General features: G+C 42.9%; 1 protein-coding gene across 1 annotated transcript in view; it reads right to left on the minus strand.

Moving 5' to 3' along the window:
• Positions 1 to 21,106, minus strand: part of PKHD1 (PKHD1 ciliary IPT domain containing fibrocystin/polyductin) — a gene marked incomplete at both ends in the record, with an annotated part of 265,493 nt that extends 244,387 nt beyond the window's left edge. Inside the window, 15 exons of the mRNA XM_082305891.1 lie at positions 611 to 886; positions 1,744 to 1,858; positions 2,714 to 2,849; positions 3,973 to 4,068; positions 4,413 to 4,514; positions 6,430 to 6,500; positions 6,997 to 7,036; positions 8,037 to 8,101; positions 9,357 to 9,431; positions 11,689 to 11,767; positions 13,176 to 13,233; positions 16,602 to 16,701; positions 17,678 to 17,822; positions 19,873 to 19,950; positions 21,055 to 21,106. Of these exons, the coding sequence (XP_082162017.1) occupies positions 611 to 886; positions 1,744 to 1,858; positions 2,714 to 2,849; positions 3,973 to 4,068; positions 4,413 to 4,514; positions 6,430 to 6,500; positions 6,997 to 7,036; positions 8,037 to 8,101; positions 9,357 to 9,431; positions 11,689 to 11,767; positions 13,176 to 13,233; positions 16,602 to 16,701; positions 17,678 to 17,822; positions 19,873 to 19,950; positions 21,055 to 21,106 (1,488 nt within the window). The remainder of the gene's footprint in view (positions 1 to 610; positions 887 to 1,743; positions 1,859 to 2,713; positions 2,850 to 3,972; positions 4,069 to 4,412; positions 4,515 to 6,429; positions 6,501 to 6,996; positions 7,037 to 8,036; positions 8,102 to 9,356; positions 9,432 to 11,688; positions 11,768 to 13,175; positions 13,234 to 16,601; positions 16,702 to 17,677; positions 17,823 to 19,872; positions 19,951 to 21,054) is intronic.
• Between the last annotated feature and the right edge of the window lie 339 nt (positions 21,107 to 21,445).

The raw sequence follows: 21,445 nt of genomic DNA on the forward strand, positions 1-21,445 counted from the left end.
TTTTCTTAGGTTAATGGGAGCACAAGGGATACATGACCTGTGCAGACACGCTGGCAGCCACAAATGGTCCCTAAAGCTCCTGACCTGCAGCTGTGGGGTTCAACCACCAGGAAAAACTTCTCCCATTGCTGAGCACTTCATCAAGCTGAAAGCTTTTATCATCTGACTGCAATATGGGGTTGACCAGATAACACACACTGAGTGTGCTGTCACTAAGGAGGGGAAATAAAAACTATCCTAAACTTGTATTAATTAGCATTAGTTAACAAGGCGAGGTGTTAATGAGAGCTGATAAAACCTGAGGGGAGTCAGCATTGCTTACACTTTAACACATGAGCAGACTCTAATGCAACCATAGGGTTTACGTACACCCACCAATGTGTGCAAAAACCATGAACACCTTCAGCTCGTGATGCTATTCTCATCAACTGTCTCAAAAAGTTAAAAACAAGGTGGGAACACACTTTTATGTCTGACACCAACAAGGCCTTTACAATTAGGATTTGCTGCCATCCCTGTCAATTGAATCAAGACAATTAGGATTTGCTGCCATCCGTGCCAACTGACTCGGGGCTAGTCCAGCTCCCGGGGTCAAGCACACAGCACTGACCTGCACTTCTGGAAGATGCAAGGCGTGAGCCCGAATTTCATGTCTCTCAATGTAGTAGTTGTTCACCACGTGGGGATTCAGCCACGTGTTGTGTATCTGGACTCCAATTCTCATGCCATTGCTGGGTGCCTTTCCATGATGCAGCGCTTCCAGGTAGTACCTCAAACCAGCAGTTAGCTCAAATTTCTGGGATTTTGGCTGCCAATGCTCACTCCAGCTCTTCACCCAGTTCTCAGACCACTCTGAATTGCCGGCAGGGAGAGAAGCTATTCTCACCTGTGTCCAGACCAACCAATCAAATCAGTTACAGAGACATTTCTCCAGCCCCAAAAGACACTTTGTCCAATACCACAGCTCCAAAAAAACAGACTTGTGCTTACAGCTGAGAGCAGTGGGTTGATGATTGACACATTCTTTCCTATTATACAGGAAAAAGCCATCATCTCAAAGAGCGTCAGTTTAGGGTTCAACACCATAAAGAAGATCATTTTTATGGCTGACCCTAGCCCTAATAAGTTCCCCATGCAAGTTTTCATGGATGACTTCAGTTCTACATCTCATGTCCTCCAAATACAAAAGAAAGAACTATGTCTACAGCCTTCTGAGATGTAGTGTGTTACCATTAGTAAGCCCAGTAATGCTACTTCTTTTTTTTTATAGATAAGAAGTCCTTTATATGTCTTCTAGCCCTGTTCAGTCACTGGACTTAAGAACATCCCAGAGAGATAGATCGCCTTCATTTATAGCATCCTCTCAGCTTTACAAAGGGAAGAACCAATGTTTTGGTTCAATTTCCACAGGCAAAAAAGGAGGTAAACTGAGAAGTCAGACAGCAAGCCTCCAGGTCTCCTTGCACAGATTGTTAGTGATGGTGATGTGCTGAACTAACAAAAAGATCTTCTGGAAAAGGCATTCAAAGATCCTGGTTACAAGAGTGAGTTTTTCACGAGCTAGGCGGCTGATACGGCCAATGTAAAACATCAAATACAATAATCATACAGATTTCACTCTGCAACAGATTCATAGTAAGGGCCGATAAGCCAATTCACACTGGGGAAATTCCCACTTGTCATGACCTTAATTAAAACCGTTTCCTATCCTGATCTCATTTTTTCCTCTGCCAAAAATAATACCTTATGTTCTGGATCTTGGGACAAACTTAAGTAGAGAGATGCCTGACCATCTGCCTGAATCCAGAAGGTGTAATTATTGGTCTGAGGAGCCACAAAAAATCCACGAAGCCTGGAGCTAAACAAAAGCAGAACATCCACAATATACAAAAGAGTTACTGCAAAAACCCCCCAGCCCCACACCCCATCTTCACACATACACTGAGTAACTAGGAAAGACTGTGAGACCAAGTTATAACAAAACAAACTCAGAGATTTTAAAATTGAAAGAAGCTCACATTGACCTATTTTCACATTAAATGTCATTTATGCTTTACAGAAGTTTTCAAAAAGAAAAAAAAAAAACAGCGCCATGAAAATAAGTATGGGTTTGTTGTTGGTCACTTTTTTGTGCACTTCTCAAGCAAAGTCTTAACCCTGAACAGGCAGGAAAAGGCTCAAAATCACACACAAGATCAACTGAGAAGAACACAGAAGTGACAGAAAAATGAAAACATTCATGCACAGCTTTTCAAGGGTGTTTCTTAAGAGGCAATGGGCACCAACACAGTTCAGATATTTTTGCAGCTTGGGGCAAATCAGTTTGTTTCCATTAACTCCACCTTCACTGCAGCTGCCAACATCAGCTGAGGATCTGGCCCTCCACATCTGGCCAGAGCTCCAGCCCAAGACAGCCTCTAACTCCTTCTACCTTCTAGACAGCTCCTTCTACCTCTCCAGCAATTTCTTTTGTGGCATTTCAACACATCTAAGCCAGGTAGGGCAGAAATACTGAGAGAAAGCAAAAGGCGGAAAAATAAAACACTTCACTGCATATTTTGAGCTTCAAAAGGACCTCAGAGCAGAGAGTTTGCTTTGATTTATAGAAGCTATGTAAGGCTCTGCTATAAAGAGCTGTCAGGTGTTATTGCTACACCTTACTCTGCTAAAGGTGATTGCCATGACTTCATCATTTTTTAAGATCACTCAGTACCTGAAGGACTTCTTTGCCCCAGACAGAAATCTTACAGGGGAACTGGCATTGGGTACAAACTGCCATCTATATCCAGGACCTGCTTCTGTCAGATCAGAGGCATCATCCCAGACTTCAAAGAGAAGCCCTCTGTTTCCTAGAAAGTTAAAATAAAGTGTTCTCAGTAGCAGCCAACAAAAATCCCAGAGCACATGCTAGAATCAGTGGTGTAAGGAGGCAGGCCAGAAGAGAAAATTTTAATAATAAATTGGCTCTGTTTGTGGGTCTTTTTTGCAGCTCGAGGCAGAACACACATCTTGCTTTAGGGAATTTGTTCTACCTTGAAATCCTCCAACAGAAAGAGCAAAAATCTGCAGAGAGCAGAACATCCAACCAAGCTCAGGTCTGCTCTTGCAGGAAAAGGTACTGAGATGACCCACAGTCAAAATGAGCTAAGCCTCATTTTATGCACAATAATTCCCTGTTGCAGTGCTCCACTCAAGCAGTGTCCCCAGAAGCCTCTGCAGTAGCTCTAGTTCAGCTATCCTTCCTCTAAATATTATCCATACTTTTTTCCCCTCATTTTCCACAGCCCTACACACCAGGCTGACCTTCCTCCCACCGTTGCCCATCTGCAAGCGGTGGGCTGAGCTCTTCAACTTGCTTTTCCTTGCTACAGAATCATAGAATAGTTTGGCTTGGAAGGAACCTTTAAAGGTCATCTAGTCCACTGCCCCTGCAATGGGCAGGGACATCTTCAACCAGACCAGGGTGCTCACAGCCCCATCCAGCCTGGCCTTCAATGTTTCCAAGGATGGGGCACCTACCACATCTCTGGGCAACCTGTGCCAGTGTTTCACCACCCTCATTGTAAAAAAATTCTTCCTTATATCTAGTCTGAATCTACCCTCCTTTAGTTTAAAACCATTCCCCCTTGTCCTATCGCTACAGGCCCTGCTAAAAAGTCTGTCCCCATCTTTCTTATAAGCCCCCTTTAAGTATTGAAAAGCTGCAATAAGGTCACCCTGCAGCTTTCTCTTCTCCAGGCTGAACAACCCCAACTGTCTCATCAGCTTTTCCTCACAGGAGAGGTGCTCCATCCCTCTGATCATTTTTGTGGCCCTCCTCCCTATCAAACCTAGGAGAAACTAGCTTGATGTTGAAGCAGACAGCGTTTTGAAAAGCCCTGTTTCTTGATCACATTCATCACCAAATGATTTCTGCCCTCCATTTCCATGAGAGTTTGCTTGTTTGGACCTTCAGTTATTTGAATAGCATACCTGGCTGGGGCACACCAAGCCTCCTGCCCTTGCCAACAGGCTCAGTGGTGCATCTGATTTGCTGGGGAGAGACGTGCTTGACTTTACAGGGGACACCTGGGAGCAGGAAAAGGAGACAAATGTGCTGTGTGAGACTTAGAAACACAGCTGAGCTGCAGCATGAACCCGTCTTGTTTCCAAAAGGGATCTACGCTTTGCTAAAATCCTGGGCTTGTACTATCAAGCAAGCAAAATCGTTCATGCCCACAGCCAGAATAACCGGACCTTCCTGATGGTGACTCCTACAACTCCCGCACTGGTATCCATCAATGTCAGCTGGGTTTTGTGGTCAGGGCCATGAAGACTGTATTGAAGAAAAAATTAAAAAAAAAAAAAAAAAAAAAAACAACACCAAACCAAAAACCCCAAACAACAAACTTTTAACACATTTCTCCTCTTACCTGCAGCAGTGACCTGCACCGGCTCCTCAAAGAAATCCCCCGTGACAGTGAGATCAGTGCCTCCTCCGAGACTCCCGCCAGCTGGGAACACAGAGGCTATTTCTACAGAGGAAGGAAAAGGGGAATCTGAAAACGGGTGTTGGAAAGGTTAATCCCAGCCCTATTTCTGTTCAAGGCAGCAGTGCATTTGCACTGTTTCCAGCCGGAGCAGGCTCCTGTGAATGAAACAGGCATCTCACTGATCCTTCACAGGGTTTTTGGCAGCCACTGGGATTACACCAGGAATGAACAACATGGATAACTTGGCCGCATGACAGGAGAAATACTGTCATGCCTGCACTGTTACTTAGCAGTGGTTGCATCTGTCGCGCTCAGATTGCAAACCGGTATATTCTGTGCTATCGAGGAGCTCTGAGAGAGAAAAAAAAAAAAAAGAAAGTGGAATTAAAACTGTTTTAATCCTTTTGACCTTGTCTGACTCACTTCTTAATTTAGCCTATGGGTTTAGATGTTACCACACTTTCCAGTCGTCCCTCAGGCTTCAGGGACAAATGGAGAGTGCTGAACATCTGACATCTGAGTGTCCACATCATGACCACAAGAATCTTTTGGGATTTTATCTCTGCTATAGTCATATCCTTCCACACTAGAAACCTATTTTTCTCTTTGATGGTATTCACCTTACACACAGATGTCCTAGTTTAACCTAGTTTAACAAATACAATTGTATTTGTATAGTTCTAAAAAAAAGACTAATAAAAAAAGATGAGAGATGTTGGTCTATACCTGCATTTTTTTTGTTAATTCATCTGGTATTTAAACTTTACTTTTACAATATTGACTACTGGCAAGCACAGTACAGTCTACTGTTTCTGCTGGTGCTCTGCCAATAGCCAACTCCATTCAGGGTTATTTCATTTTACTGTGCCTTAATTTGTAAATAAGGACACAAAATTATGCTCCTTTACAAAATTATTTTAAATTATAGTTGAACAAGTGGTATGCTATAAACAACATACAAAATGCAGTCATGTATTGGCTATGTTCTAAAAATAATGCTTTTATCTCTTGAACCAAGTTTCTCAGCATTCAAGACATTAATTTCAGCCCTTTGAAAGGTCAATACTTAACAGCAAAACTTAACGGGACCCTGCTGGGGACCTGCACAGGTGAACCAAGTTGCTTTCTTTCAGCTTTATGCAACTTCTGACCAAGGTCAAAGGCTGCCCAGTGCTCAGCATTTCCTGATCCCTTACTTCTGCTTTGGCTGTTGGGCATACGACCTTGCTGGATCTTGGACACTATTTGCCCATGACCATAATCTTAAGTGGGTGTTCAGGATTTCATTGTCTGCTGTCTACAACACAGCTGGAAATGTGTTGTGGAAGTTCTAAATATTAATGTGCCTTAAGCTGCGTTTTTTTTAAATTAGTGGTGCAGTAACCTGCCATTCACCATTTATCCAGAACTCAATTCTTGGAGTGGCTGAACATCATCTCCTCCTTGTAGCTGTAGGATCTATCTCATCCTAAAGACAGCATTTCTAAACTTTCAATCTTACCAAATACAGTGTGATTTCAGGGAGAACAGTAACATAAAGCTGCTCTAGATGCAACACCTCAAGTCTGCTGCTGATCTGGCAAGGCAGGGAACAATGATAAAGCAACATCATCCCAAATCCTGTCAGACTGCTGTTCCATGGCTGACTGTCTCAGGTTAGGCTGTCCAAAACAGAGAATTCAAACATGTCCCTGTCTGAGAGGAAAGCTGAGTCACTGGGGATTTACAATGCAGCCCATGGCAGCACACCCAGCCTTGGCACATAAATCTGGTTTTCTTGAAATTTTTGATCTGCAGCTTTTTGTGTAGTCAAACCCATACCGGGGGAGTGGCACACCCAAACTGGTGACACAACAGGATCATGTCATTGATAAGAGCAACAGTGAGAGGTCTTTCCTTAGCCCATGCTGTGACTGCCAAGGGACAGTGCACCAAGTGAGGTGTATCAGTGCAATACCTGAATGTGTTTGATACAAGAAAAGCTCCTGTTTGGCACTGATGAGCCAAGCACCTTTGTGTACTGCTGACCTGCAAGAGAGAGAAAATGCCTGAGAGATCCTTGGCCATTTAAGTTAAAGTAGACCTTCTTTTGGCAGAGCTGGACACTCACTCTCCAGTGGAGCATTTCTACAAGGACCAACAACACCTTTCACTAGCACATCGAGGCATTGATTCAAGAGACTCCATTACATGGCTGAAACTTTTTATTGGAAGTACTGTCCGATTGTAAAGTATGGTTTTGATACCATCAAAACCCATTTTCACCTCCTTTTATGTTTAAATTCTTTCCCATTTGGATGAAGAGTTAAAAGCAAAGTGAAAGGATTTTATTCAGCTAGGCTTAACAGATGACATGCTTTGGGCACTGAAGATAAAATAAGTCTTCTCACAATAGCAAAACCTTATTTCTAAGCAATGAAACACAAGATTCAGTAAAAATATCATGCACTTATCCTGGACTGAAATGGAGCTGTGTCCCCATGAAAAACCACAGAAAAAGAGAGAAAAAGATTCTTTTACTCACTTTCCTTTGTTAAACACCAAGAAGCTAACATTGTGGGACCCTGGAGGAGAGAAAAGTAATATGATTTATGGCAGAAGCTTGGAGGGCCCCATGAAGAGTGCATTCTACCAAACCTTGTCCAGGTGTCCTGGCCTGATTCTCCTCTTCCTTATATTTTCCTTACAACAGTATAACTGTGTTGATTTCAGCAGAGTGTGTATGCAGGAATTGAACTGAATATCAGCTTCGGGGGCTTAGATCCTTAGACTGTAGGTAAACAACATAACAGTACGTATGTACAGTATAGATCTGAACCTGCAAGCTGAATCTCAGGAGCAGGATATGATTACCTAAGCATAAATGCTTTGTGTCATCTTCAGTCCTGTGGATCCCATGTGGCCTCAGTTGCCATGCTAGGAAGGTGCAGACTTCAGACACCCCACTGGAGAGCTCCTAGATACCCCAAGATATCTCAAAAGCTCAAGCTATTGTATTGCGCCATCAGTGTCTACACTAGAGTTAGATATTAATTTCTATTTTATATATCTAAGTCAAATCATCTTTCCCAAGCAGGAAGCTTGCTGCTCAAAGCCTCCAAAAGAAATCAGAAGCTTCTTCAGAGTGCTTGAATGCAAGGAAGAAGGAAGGGGATCCAACCTTCTACCAGAGAGACCATGAACAGAGGTGAGCACCCAATTTATTCCTCTGATAAAGCAGTAAAGGGAAGGTCCATCACATACAAGAAGGATTAAAGTAAAAGTAGTAAACTGAGCAAAGACCCCAAATCACATTGTTGCTGTCAGCAATGTCCACATCATGTCATGGCTTCGTGTGAGCACTGCACTTCATTTTCTCCAAAGCTGTGCAGAGGACACAAATCACAGCAGTTGCTGTATTGAAGACCGATAAGCTTTGATCTGAAGCAGGTTTTGTGGACTCAGCCCCGAGCCACATTCCTAACTGTGGAGACAGAGCAGGAACTTATGATGGACACCCTCCCTCTGTTCTCTGGAGTTGCAGGAATAACAAAACCCCATGTTTTTTTACCCCTTTTCACCAACCTATGTGGTTCCCTTCCACGCGACACTGCAGGGTGCCCAGTCCACCTTCTGCCCGAATAGGGTAGCTGTGGAGAGACAAAGGACTTTGCTGAGCCTTGGGAGCAAAAAGAGCAAAATACAGTGAGAATCATCTAACCAAGAAAAGATGTGGGCTTAGACATCTAAGCTGGTACCACTTGGCTCCCTTTAGAAACAAGGGAGAGAAACAGGTGAGATGGGAGAGGAACAACCCATCTCCCCACTGATGATCAAGAGTTCAGCAGCTTAGGAGGATGCCTCCCAGCAACACACACTGCTCCAGCTTGGCCCCTTTACCCTTGTTTCCAGAAGCTGATCCTGTTGGTGACCTTCAGAACCCTCATTTGAAATAAAAGCTGAGAGGAGAAAAGTCTGGGCACATGGTGAGAGTGAATAGGAGGACAAAAGTGTTTCCACTCTACTTGCTCCTCTGCACGTCCCTAATCTGTAAGTAGGAGCAAGTAGCAATTAAACCAGATATGCTGGCATTACATCAACCTTCTGGAGCCATGAAATGATGCAAGTCCCATCATCAACTCACATTTGCATTTAATTCCCCCTCCTGGGAGCCAGGAGGAATTTTACAATGCAATAAGAGGGCCCGCTGAGGACTCCATGAGTCTTAGCACTGACTTCTGCAGGAGCAGGTTTTTCCCCTGGTTCCCTGTAAAAGCAGTCTCTCTTTTCCAGGGCTCACAGGCACTGTAAGAAGTGCATCATTCATAAAAGAAATGCTGCTGCAGAACCTATAGCTTTTTCTGTAATTCAGCAGGGTGCAAGAGCCAGCAGTCTAAACGGTCGCCTGCAACTTACAGAAGACAAAGATACATTAATACCAATAAATGAACAGTGTTGGGGCCCAAGCACCAGAACCTGTCTGCCTATGCTGTTAAATTTTTAGAGCTCTACTTGCCCAGTCTGGGCTCAGGTCAGCTAATCCATCTTTCAAATTAGTGTCTATGTATGACTGAAGATAATGCATTGACCAGGGTCAATAGGCAGCTTGGAAATGGCTACCCTGTTTTGGAGTCTAAAGAGTTGAACAGAACAGATGTGGCCAGGGCATAGTATATCATTTCTGGGCCAGAAAACAGCCCTTGGCCCTGCTTGGTTATAGCTAGAGCAAGAGAGAGCCAGCAGCCCTCACCCACCCTTGTCACAGACCATATGGTCAACTCCCCATGGTCCCCCTCCATCTTAAGCCAAAGCAGAAAAACTTCTTCAAAAGCCAAGAAAATTTTTGTGCACAAGGTGTGCTGAGCCCTTGCACCAACACAAACCAAAGGCAAGTCAAGAACTGACATTCTTCCAGCTTGTCTGTCAGCAAAAGAGCAGAGACTGGTCCATCCATCCCCGTCCGCCGTAAGAATAGCTGGTCTAGGAAAAAAAAAAAAAAAAACAAAAAAAAAAAAACAAAAAAAAACAGGAAAGATGAGATATGATACAACAAAGTTTTGCAAATGAAATCCTGATCCTGTTAAAATCGGTAGCCAATATTTTCAAATGGGACAGGAATTTCCCCTCGCTTGTATCTAGCATTTATTAACCTCCTAGAAAACTGGACAAACCCTAATCTCTCATATCTTAGCCTGCAAAGTATATTCCCCAAATACTGCAGGAACTGAACGTGTAAATATTATGTCAGAGTCCCCTTTGAGACAGCTAGCTCTGAACAACCTGATGCCTCCTCCCTGTAGGGAGGGGTTGGTAGTCTGAGCCTCAGGAGGACTGTACTCACCCTTGCCTTCCAGAAGCAGCAAGCAGCACAAGTCCATCATGCTCGTACAACCATACTGCTTCAAGATGCAGCTCAGACATTTCTTTAATTCACTGAGGGAAGACACTAGAAACAACCTCTGCTAGGAATCATCCAAGGTCCTATCAGCAAATCCAAGTATCCCCACCCTAAAGAACCAATATGGCAAGAGATAGCTCCCACAGGAGAGGAAAAACCAGGTGGGAGCAATAAATTCACAGTAATTAACATAATAAGCAGAGGATGACAAAGATTCTTTGAGAATTAACAGGCAGTTAAGGAAACTATGTAATTAAAACCTGTAATGCAAACACTTTGCTATGACCCATGCTTCAGAGTATAGTTTTATGAGGTTTTAATAAAAGAGTTTGCTTTTATTAATATAGCTTGCTGATATTGAGACACTTTTCCTTGTAAGGATAAATAGGAAAAAATTCAGTGCTGCAAAATGTTTGGTTCAGCATCACTGGACCACTGCATCCCATACAATGCATAGGAAAGGGTGCGGGACACACTTGGAAATATAAAAAAGGTTCTCTTTTTTCCTCCAAATCCTGACCCAGTGTGACTGAGTGACAGACTGCTCTGGTCAACTCCAAGTTCCCACCTGGTACATATTTACTAACACACCAAAAATGGGCAAAGTATTCACATGAAGCGATGATGTGAACCTGTCTGGTATGCTAAGATTTTGAGGCCATTTCCTTTTTGGCTATTGTGAGGTTAAGCTGTAAATGGGTAATCTAGCAATGGAGCACGCAGGCACATCCAACCTGCAGTCAAACAGACCAGCCTTTCTTCCCACTGATCAAAGGTTTCACAGTTCCACTAGAAGCAGGTAAACCAATAATTAATGTTGAACAAAGGATAATGTGCATTCAGTGAGCAAAAAATGTAGGGCTGATAAATGGGTGCAGCTGGTATGGCAAGAACCAGCACTGGACTTTCATTCATGCTAGCAGATAATTTAGTTACTTAGCACGGGACATTTCCATTCAGGCTGAGAAGTTATTAAAAAGCATCTAGTGGTCAAATATCTTCTGCTGCAAGTCAAATTTCCAACTACTGAGAATACACACCTTCCCTGGCTTCTGAAATGGTCCTTAAAATGCCAGCACAGCAACTATAGATGAATAGTTTATCTTTAAAATACTCACCTGGGCTTAGTTCTTCACTGCCGTTGACACAAGTGCAAGGAAATTGTAACTCAGTAGTATCTGAGAACACTTCCATACACATGGAAATACATATGACAGATGGCAGGTCAGCATTCATGCTCGTTTTGGATTCACTGAGTTTAAAGTGCTGCTGTTCTGAAGTAAACATTTAAAATCTACCTGCTTTGCTCTGTTGCATGTAACCATAGAAGCAGCAGAAAATAAAAATCAAACCTTCCTTGAGAGCAAGGGAGTGATCAGAGAGAGTTTAAAGCAGTGAACAACAAAGCCTTTTGTCTCAAAATACTTCTGCTTTGTCTTCAGACTCACCAGAGCATCTGCTTCAAACTAATAGTTTTTCTAAAAATGCAAATGGAAGGGAAAATTTATTTAACTTTTAGATTCTGACATTATTTTAATTAGTTAAATTTTAATTTGCTAGCCAAAATAAAATCTACAGCAACCAGACTCAATTACAGTACAATTCACACTGAGCTGTGATTGACTGTGCTGCCAGTAAACAAACCAACTAGCTTAATGGACCAGTTGCAATTAGATTAACAAAGTTTGCTGGAGCCCAACTCATGGGCTGCAATAAACCACAAAGGAAGTAAATGGCAATTCTGGGCCAACTGGTTGCAATTTATTGCTGTCAAGGAGGCTGATGGAAGAAACACCAATTTACAGGGACTGGGTCAAATAGCAGCTTATATATAATTACCCATCAATATAATCCACATTGAAGTCTAGGGTCTCATATCTTCCAGCAATTGTCTTCCCATAGATCTCTATTAAATTTCCTGTTTAAAAGGAAATAGAAATTGAAGAGAGTCTTTTAAAAGCAGAGAATTTGTATTTGCAGATTTTATGATCTGAACAAAAGAAATTCTTGGTCTTTGTAAATTTTGCAGAGAGGTGCCCAACTGGTTGCACTGGTGTCTACTCTCAGCTTCTACCATAGTTCAAGGTGACTTTGCACTTAATTAACTTTTCCCAAAACACGTCTTTTTTTCCCACAAAAACATCCATTCCTGATTTTTGAGCAAATCTCTAGAATTTGTACCAACAAGACATTTTTCTCAACTCTTTTGTTAACTAAACCCCACATTCTAACCAAATTCAACTGTAGAACCTCATGAGGCAACCAAAATGACATCATTTGTACACTAGACAGGACCAGGGTCTAAAGAAGGACCTCAGTATTTATGTGGCCATCTGAATCACCCCCAACACTCCCTTGACTACGCTGGGTGACAGCTTGGTTCAGTTGCCTGCACGCAGGTGTCTCAAATCATTTGAGGCACCCTATCCTCCCACTGTGTGGCTCCAAAAGGGAATGAGTCTTTCTGGCCCTATGTCATATCTACCTGTTCCATGCAGCTCCTTCATGCTCCAGGACATCTCAAAAGAACTAGACACTTAGTGTTACTCTCATGTTCTTCACTGGCTACACTGGGAGGTCAAACATCCAGCTAACACATAGAAACCTCCATACAGACACCCTAAAGCAAGGCATGAGAATCTGGAGCTGAACTGCACCTGAAAATAATTGGAAATGAGGGATGGACTTAAATTTAGGAGCATCTATGTGGTCTAATCATCCAAGTACCTCTGTGCACTCTTGAGAGACCAAAATGTTTTGATTAATCATGACTTTGCAAATCATTATTTCATTTTTTTCTAAAGAAGCCTGCAAATACAAACAGAATAGAAATAGGGGAAAAAAGTCTTCCATACGCCAGTTAACTGTTCAGACCAAAACCGGTGACTGTCTCCTCATGTAACTTGAAAGTCTGATCTCAAGGCCCATTAACCGAAAGGTCTGTATGGCATTACAATATCATGACCTAACACTTAATTCTTCTTAAAACTATTACTAAAAAAATAGGGTCAGATGACTCAAGAGTTGAGACTGATTAGACCTATCTGTCTGCTGAACAACATCTCTCTACTCAGGCAGAGTTGGGCTGCAGAAGCTAAGTACCAAATAACCTGGTCATTCTGCATTACCCACTTCTCTTGTACCCCGTGCTGCAGACTCTCTCTCCTTGTGCAAACCCATTTTCCTGTTCAGCATGAGCTTGGACATTAAGTTCTGGAGGTGCCCATATTAATCCCCAGCAAGACAAATCCCTCATAAGGAGAAAGACAGTATGGAACATCAAATAATAATTAAAGTGGGCTCCAGCTTAAAGAAAGGTCCCGTACCTGGGATGCCAGATGGTGGACTAATTTGGTGAACCACAGGTGTCTGCACAGCAGAGTACTGCAAAGAGAAATTTGTACTTAAATGGCAGTCATTTTCGCAGCAACCCAACAAGATCTGATTACGCATTGCTCACAACACAGTTGGCAACTGCATTTCAGAGACTCACACTTTAGGATTTGATCTTTGAAGTGGAGTCCTGCTCTGTGAAGGGAGTAAGTACAATGTCCCCTTCTTGCCCCCTCTGCATTCAGAGTATGGCTTATGGCTATTTTTGCGTCTTCTTTGTGCCCAAATTGTCCACCTTGGCTTGAGTCAATTCCAGGAGATATGGTTTAAGACACTATAAAATTTTTAAGCCATACTTTATCTGAAGTAGAGACCTCCATTTTATCTAGCATTATGGCATCATTTTTCTTCCCAATAATGTGTTCTTAAAAACTATTTCTACATCACAGAAGTGAGATATTTCAGCTAGCCTTTAGCAAGCTTGTTGAGTACTCTAAAGCAATGTAGCAAAGAAAATGCTTGTGTTGGCCCATCTTAATGTATAATACATCAGAGGTGTCATTGGGAAAGCACTACCTTGCTCTCTAAGGAAACAGCAGGGAAATACTGGAAATATGCTGTGGGGTACTATTTTTTACTTAAACAAAGTCCAAGAAGGAGCAGAGATTGTGCTTTGAGGCAAGCCTCTCAGAAGATGGGGAGCACACTGGGACCCTTTCCAACTGGAGAAAGCTCATCATCAGCCTCCCAAAGTAGCTGAGAGACATGGATACCTGACTTGGCACATGCTTTGGCTTCATTTTCAACAAGTAGAGCAGCCCTATTGCCCTGTTTCTGCAGTTGACTCTAAAAATCTGTGAGACGCTTTTTTTAACCAAAATTACTCTAGAAATTTCTAGCTTGGCTGACACCAATCCTATTCAAATGGCATTGTGTGTGGGAGCACTACTCATCAGTTGAGTGGCCAGAGGCTCACATGGTCCTCCACATGCTGTTAACTCACGTAGAACCAATATTTTCTGTAAATGTCCCTGTCCCTGCCTGGAAGATGGCAAACTGAACAGGACAAATAAATGGATGGCTTCAGCAGCCAAAAAGGGCCTTGTGTCCAGATCACAATACTAAAGGAAACAAAAAGGCGATTGAAACTCTCTGGATGTGTTTAAAAAATTCCTGCTCTGGATAAGGAATTGTCTCCAGCACACCGGGTATTATCCAGTGCTGGGTTAGCCGACTAGCATCCTGTAACAAGCTGATGTAGCTGAGACAGTGTAGGCTGGTGGAAACATACCTGGATAGGCAATGAAACAGAGCTGGATGTCTTGGGAAGGCTTCAAGGAGAGTTATGGAAATGGAAGGCAGGCTCTTGGACTACAGCTATACAAGTCAATAAAATAACTTGGAACCTGCTATCAGGCCCAGGGAACAGCATAGCTTATATCCATGTAGGGAAACTCTCTCCCTACACCAAAAAGAAGGGGGCCTGATCCACACTGTCTAAAGGGAGGAGACTTGCCATCACTAAAAGCAGAAAAAGCTGCACCAAGGAGCAGCAGCTAGGTGATCCCAGGCAGTGCTGGAGACCACAACCTGACAGTCCCGACCCTGCCTTGCTAACTAATACAACCACAGCCTTGCATTTTGCAGGGCGACCTTGACAAAACCACGTCAGTTATTTATTCCTCAGATACCTGCTCTGAAAAATAAGAGTATCGTCACAGTCTTTCCCCAGTGCAGCGTTCTGCACTCTGGAAATGAAAATCATTATGTGAAAACTGAGAGTCAGATCCATCAAGGTATTTAAGGGTCTTGGGCTTAAGGTGATGTATAAAGGCACCTGGTTTGTTCAGATTTTGTAAAACTATTTGTCTCTCTGCTTTCTTAGGAGCTACAAATACATCCATAAATCTGGCCTGCAATACTGCTAGCTGGCTAAATCCTGTTTCCATCTAAGTCATTAGCTGCTCGATTTCATTAACCTCACAGAAAGAGTACATTTCCCATGTGTCCCCATTCCCCAAATCACCCATTTCTCAGAGCCTTCTCCACACGTCTCCATCCTCCCCACCTTCTTTGAGCCCTTTCATGTCCTCACTTGCACTTACAGATGCTGCTGTCAGCCCAGCAGATAGTGTAAAAAACTCATTTGCAGAATCAAATCAAGGACACCATTGCATATATTGGTTTTTTTCCAAGCTTTCCTTGAACCCCATTCCCTTTCAAAGCTCAGTCCTTGCCTTCCGTCTTCCTCATGGTCATGTTAAAAATGAATGAGTTGCCACAAACTCCCTCCAGTGATGGCCACTTCTGAGAAGCAAAGGCAACATCACACCATACCCTGGGCTGGAGCTGAAGCGGAGAAAGAAGCCAAAACCAGCACAAAAGCTAGAGCCACTAGCTGACACAAGTCTTCTGAGCTGTTCAGACTTGTTGCTGCCTGCAGCAGGCTTTTGCAATCTACTGTGGAGGCAAAATTAATTTTTAATACGCATAGCTCCCAGGTCCCAGTCCCAAAACAAAGAGACACATTGTGTTTTATTTAGCTTGGAATGTGCCTCATTAACAGCATCCCCTGGTGATTTTTCATCAACTCTCTAAGCTAGCTGAACCACCCAATGACTCTTCAGCTTTAATGTGCAATTTACTGAAAACGCTGGGCTTTCTTGCTTGATACTCAAAGTTAGCACAGAGGTGGGACGTGACTTCCAAACACACCACGCCTCATCCCAAAGCACAGAGCCATGGTTCAGGATTCTGCTCTGCAAGAGTTCCTAACACCATCATTAACTGATCTAATACTGCCATACCCCACCACCTCCTGAGACAATGTGCTCTGACATTGAGAGCCAAAGGGAAAACACTGGTCTGGAGGGGAGTAGTGAGCTCTCAAAATAACTGAGTAACAGATACGAAATCACAAGTGAGGTCTGAGCTTTTCAAATCTTGCTTATCTTAGGTGTGGAGAGCTGTCCTAGACCTGAAGAGATCTCCTTTCCTAGAACCAGCTGTGCCCATGGGAGGTATTCTTGCCCATGGTTACCTGTCAGTGCAGACTGTTAGCTGCCACCCTGCAGCTTGGAGGGTAACACCAGAAGAAGCCAGCATAGCGTCTTCTGACACAATAGTGCCTTCTGACTGTGTGACTTAAGTGCAGAGGCACATTAACTTGGACACAGATTTTTGATTTAGAAAGACATCTTCAGTCACCTAGTCTATCCAGTGCCAGACTGATGAGTACCTTGATGCACCTAGTTTTAAGGGACAGAAGGAGCATCCTAACTTCTTATCCTGACACGCAATCAGAATAAAGTATGAGAGCTAATATTTCCGCATATTCTCTGTGATACTAAGTCTGAAGTTTGACTCCCTTCAATACCTTCAATTCTTTACCAACACTCCTAGTCTTGCTTGGTGGTTACCTTGAAAGTAGAGTTTTCGTTCTCCACCCCAGTCAGGTTGTTAATTGCATGTCCTTTGAAGATCACCTCCACGTAGTACAAACCCTCCTGGGGTGAAGACCTAGGTGGAAGAAAATGTGTTTTATTATTTTTATACATATTGGGTTTATTTTTTAGGAAATGCCAGATCTTTCACAGGGTCTCCATTCTTAGCAGGTGCACTGAGGCTTTGATAGAGGAAAAAAAGAATTTACACTGTGAACCCAAACTTTACACATATGAACCCAAACTCTAAAACTACAATGTAGAAGAAATGTGGAGGCACAGCAAGAAATTACAGTTAAGCGTAGAAGGTGATAGGACTACATCAGAACTCTATCCAAATTGTACGTTAATACAAGACACAGACATGCTCATAAGTGTTCATTAATACTAATAAATAATTGTTATTCATTAGTATTAAAATAACCTAGGGCTGCCTGGATTTAGAGAGCATCTTGATCCTTGTTTGTAAATTAATGCTGCATCTTTAACGCGCACAGTTTCTCAGCACAGCATTCAGCAGAATTAACTGTCAACCGAATCATAGCAGCAAGAGATGAAAGAGCCCCCTTAGGGTCACCCTTACAGTCTCTTGAGATACCCCTAGTCTTCCAGTCAAACAACCTTCTTTAAAGTTATGACAGGATGGAAAACGGGGAGATTAGGTTTCCCAGCTGGTGCTTGAAACCATATTTGTTTCCTGCTCTACTCACAACCTCTCTCTATGATCTTGGACAGGTCAAGGACACCAAAGGCTGGTACAATACCTCCCAAGAGTTTCCTGGGAGTTCTACATCTAAGAATTAGACGTTAACAAACCTTTAAAGATCTGAGTCTAGCCTCTCCAAGAAGCCTCACTCTGACTCTCATGCTAGCTAGCCTAGTGCTTCATTAAGTTGAAACAAGGATAAATGCAACACAGATTAGGAGGTGCTCAGGCATAGCCACAGTAGCACCCGTGGGTATTCCTTCAACTCCCAAACTGCCTGTACAGACACTGAAAGAAAATGAGGATCCTACCAGACAAATGGCAAGGTCTCACCCACGGATCATACCTTGTTCTGCATCTTATAGTGCGTAAGTCAAAATACAGAGGAGAGACATCACACGGCAACCTGGGCAGGTCTGGATTCACCAGGGACACCTCCAGCTGGGACATGCTGGCTGAAGAGGCACGTTCTAGCTGGTGGGATGTTGAGCCTAAGTAATCAGAGTCAACCAGAAGAGCTCTGTGAGGACAGGATCACTCACATTCAGTCACACATGACAAACATTTTTGAAGGTGCAACCCAGCTTCTCTTTAGGAGCAATGCTTAGAGCCCTTAATCAGGCTTTTTTAAACCATGTTTGTGTAATTTCATATTGTTGTGGTTTAACCCCAGCTGGCAACTTACGACCACACAGCCACTCACTCCCTCACTCCCCCGCAGTGGGATGGGGGAGAGAATTGGAAGGGTAAATGTGGGAAAAGTCATGGGTTGAGATAAAAAGAGTGTAATAATTTAAAATAAATAATAATAGTATAATAATAATAATAATAATTTTAAGGAAAAGATAAAAACAATAATGAAGAGAGTGGAAAATAAAACCCAAGAAAGACAAGCGATGCAAATGAAAACAATTGCTCACCATCAACCAGCCGATGGCCAGCCAGTCCCCAAGCAGCAGCCTCCCTGCCAACCTCCCCCCTAGTTTTATTGCTGAGCATGACACCATACGGTATGGAATATCCCTTTGGTCAGTTGGGGTCAGCTGTCCTGTCCGTGTCCCCTCCCAACTTTTTGTGCACCTCCAACCTCCTCACTGGCGGGGCAGTGTGAAAAGCAGAAAAGGCTTTGACTCCATGTAAGCACTGCTCAGAAGTAAGTAAAACACCTGTGTGTTATCAACACTGTTCCCAGCACAAATCCAAAACATAGCCCCATACAAGCTACTATGAAGAAATTTAACTCTATCCCAGCCAAAACCAGTACACGTATTAAGACCAAGTTCATCCCACCATGCAGCTGCACGGCTTTTTCTGCATCTAATACAATACTTGGTCTCTCCCACAGGTATTCTACCGCAGAGATTGATAGTTATTAGGACTTTGAATCACCTCAGCCATTTACACTGGAAAAAACACCATGACCATAGATACTTAAAGCACTTGCAAAATTAGTACCATATGACATGGTCTTTGCAGTTGCTGACGTCTTGCATAGTTTTGCTGACAGAACCTCAAGCTAGCCTGTGCTGTAAGGTGGATTTACTTAGCCCATTTCTTTAGAGTGACAGCTGTCCAAAGGATCAAAGACTTCTAATCTTCAGAAAGTCAAGCTTTATCTGAACATAAACTAACATACTTAACTTTTGTAGCATAATCAAATACAACTAGAAATGAAGAAGGCTTACAAACAGCTCTCCCTTTGCTCAAGACCTTCACAGGTTGTTCCCAGCCCACAGACTCACTTTAAATTACATCAGTGGTTTCTTGATTTGCAGCAAACTGCACATTTCCTCCTGGTCCCAGGAAGGTGTTCCCCCTTCTCCCAAGGCCTGGATGTCTGCTCCCCCCGCAAAAAACCCCACTCTGCTTGAACAGTCAGCTCCCAGCTGTGACTGACTTTGCTTGCCACACAGTGCTGTTTGGGAAACATCTCTCTAAAAGACCTAAACTTCCTTTCTTCCCTCCATTTCATCATCTCTATGGAAGCACACAATATTCAGACAAATAAGACCAATACCATTCATCGTAGTTGTACGTGACAGTGTCAGAACTCAAGGAGCTAAACCAAACCTACAACTGGCCCAGAAACCAACTCTCTTACCCATAAATCAATATTCAGCACTGCTGAAAATCAGGCCTAGCTTTGTACAGTCAGTTTTGGGCACAAATGAGCATGGCATATCAATTTCTGTGATTTTTACTCATATCTCATGTTTATCACTGGTGTTTTTAAAGCATCAGATAACCTGTGAATAGAGGACACTCTCAGCTTTCCTTCAATAAAAGGGTGTCAGGGAGGAAATTTCTAGCCCTAAGTCTACAAAAATAAGGTAGAAATCTAACTTCTCTTTCTTAGAAAGAATTTGAAAACAAGCAACCATCACCAATAGCTTATGAAGTAATAATTTCAAGCTAATTTCATGTTATGGGTGCCACAACCATGTATCTGTTGCTTCGGGTTTTTCACTCCAACCACAGATCTCAGAATGGAGCTGATTCTCTGTTACTTTGACACGTGTTTCATAAGAGTTTAAAACTCACCGTCCAGGGTAATAGTAATCCACGTTCCTCCAGCGACACTGCCCTCTTGGGGCTTAATGAGCAATCCTGTGGCTGTCACTGCAAAAACAACCCAGCTACATCAGGCTGAAGTGCAAGGCAAACATCTAAAATATCTCATTTAGGATGAGACATGGTGGCCTGACAGCTGTCCTCCTGTGATTCCACCCTCCATCTCATCTCTCCTTCTCAGGCATCCAAATTAGTTGTATTGCTTATCCTTTTTCCCCCAACTGCCTATGTATTTCCCCCTATGTAATAGTCCTGCTTCCCCTCAGGGCAGGTTTTGATGCCTTCAGGACTTGGTGAACCAAGTCTGAGCCTCCTGTCCTCCTCAAGAATTAAAATAAAGACAATAAACCTCATGTTTAGTCCTCCATCTCTCAAAGAAACATGTTTGCTGACTTCTGTACAATCTCCCAAACTTAGAGCAGCCCACAAAATATATCCTTTTCTGGCTCCAAGACAGCCTGTCCAACTCTTTCTTGATAAAGTCCTTAGGAAAGAAACACAAGCCTGGAAAGGAACTCTTGCTTCATGAAATTAAGTCACCTGTAACTTGCTATACAATGCCTTTCATAAAGGTATCAAATTATTAATTTAAGATTTATTTTGGGGACCCTCATCCTCTGAAGCTAATACAGATGAACCAGTGGCTGGCTTCTTTTTTTGTAGCCAAATATCAGAATTTTCCAGAAGTCCTTTTACAGTGATAACCAGTTTCCTCTTTAGCATTTCAGGAGATTTCCAACTTCCTAGCTGCGCGTGAAGGTAATCTCACCGAACACCAGTATTGATCACTGAAGCCAAATATTGGACATATTTGCATTGTGAACCCTTAGTATCAACATGCAAACAGTGATATGACTGTCATCAAGTGAATGAAAACCAACAGGCATGAGATGAACCCAGGTAGAACAGGGAAAATTAACAATGAATCCAGAAATCTCCACTGGCTATGGAAATAATGCCATGAAAAGCCACTGATAAAGGTGGACAATGTCCAGTATGCTGCAGGCAATATCCCATAACATTCAACACCTTTTAGAGATGCTTCTCCGTGTATCTCACTCACAGTCAGTCTGTATCCAACCCAGTGGCACTGGATTTTGCTGGTGTTGTACAACCAGTGTGGTTGGAGACAACACCTCTCTTATCACTCACCTGCAAAGAATATCAGCTCAGCACTCAGAAAGGATGGTCTCCAAAGGTTCATCTTGGACTTTGGATGGGGATTTCACAAAAGGCTGGCTCCAGGATCGCGGCTTGAGGCCTTCACACCTTCCCTGTAACTTTAAAACAGACCCTATCTGTATTCTTTCTTCACATTGCAGACCTGTGGGAGCAATGGTCTGTGTTACAGCAGACAAGGTGGACTGCAATGTAGAGTCACAGAGAAAACACTGATTCATCTCTCACACAGTATAAAGGACTCTTTTTCCTCCCACCCAACAGATCTACATAGGACATATGCGCCTTCGAGCAGATGACTTTCCAGCCAAACTCAGGATGAGCTGTCCCCCACTGGGGCCATGTTTCATAAAACTGACTGTTT

The sequence above is a fragment of the Platalea leucorodia genome, assembly GCF_965183815.1.
Source record: "Platalea leucorodia genome assembly, chromosome: 3".
In the NCBI taxonomy this organism is placed as follows: Eukaryota; Metazoa; Chordata; class Aves; order Pelecaniformes; family Threskiornithidae; genus Platalea; species Platalea leucorodia.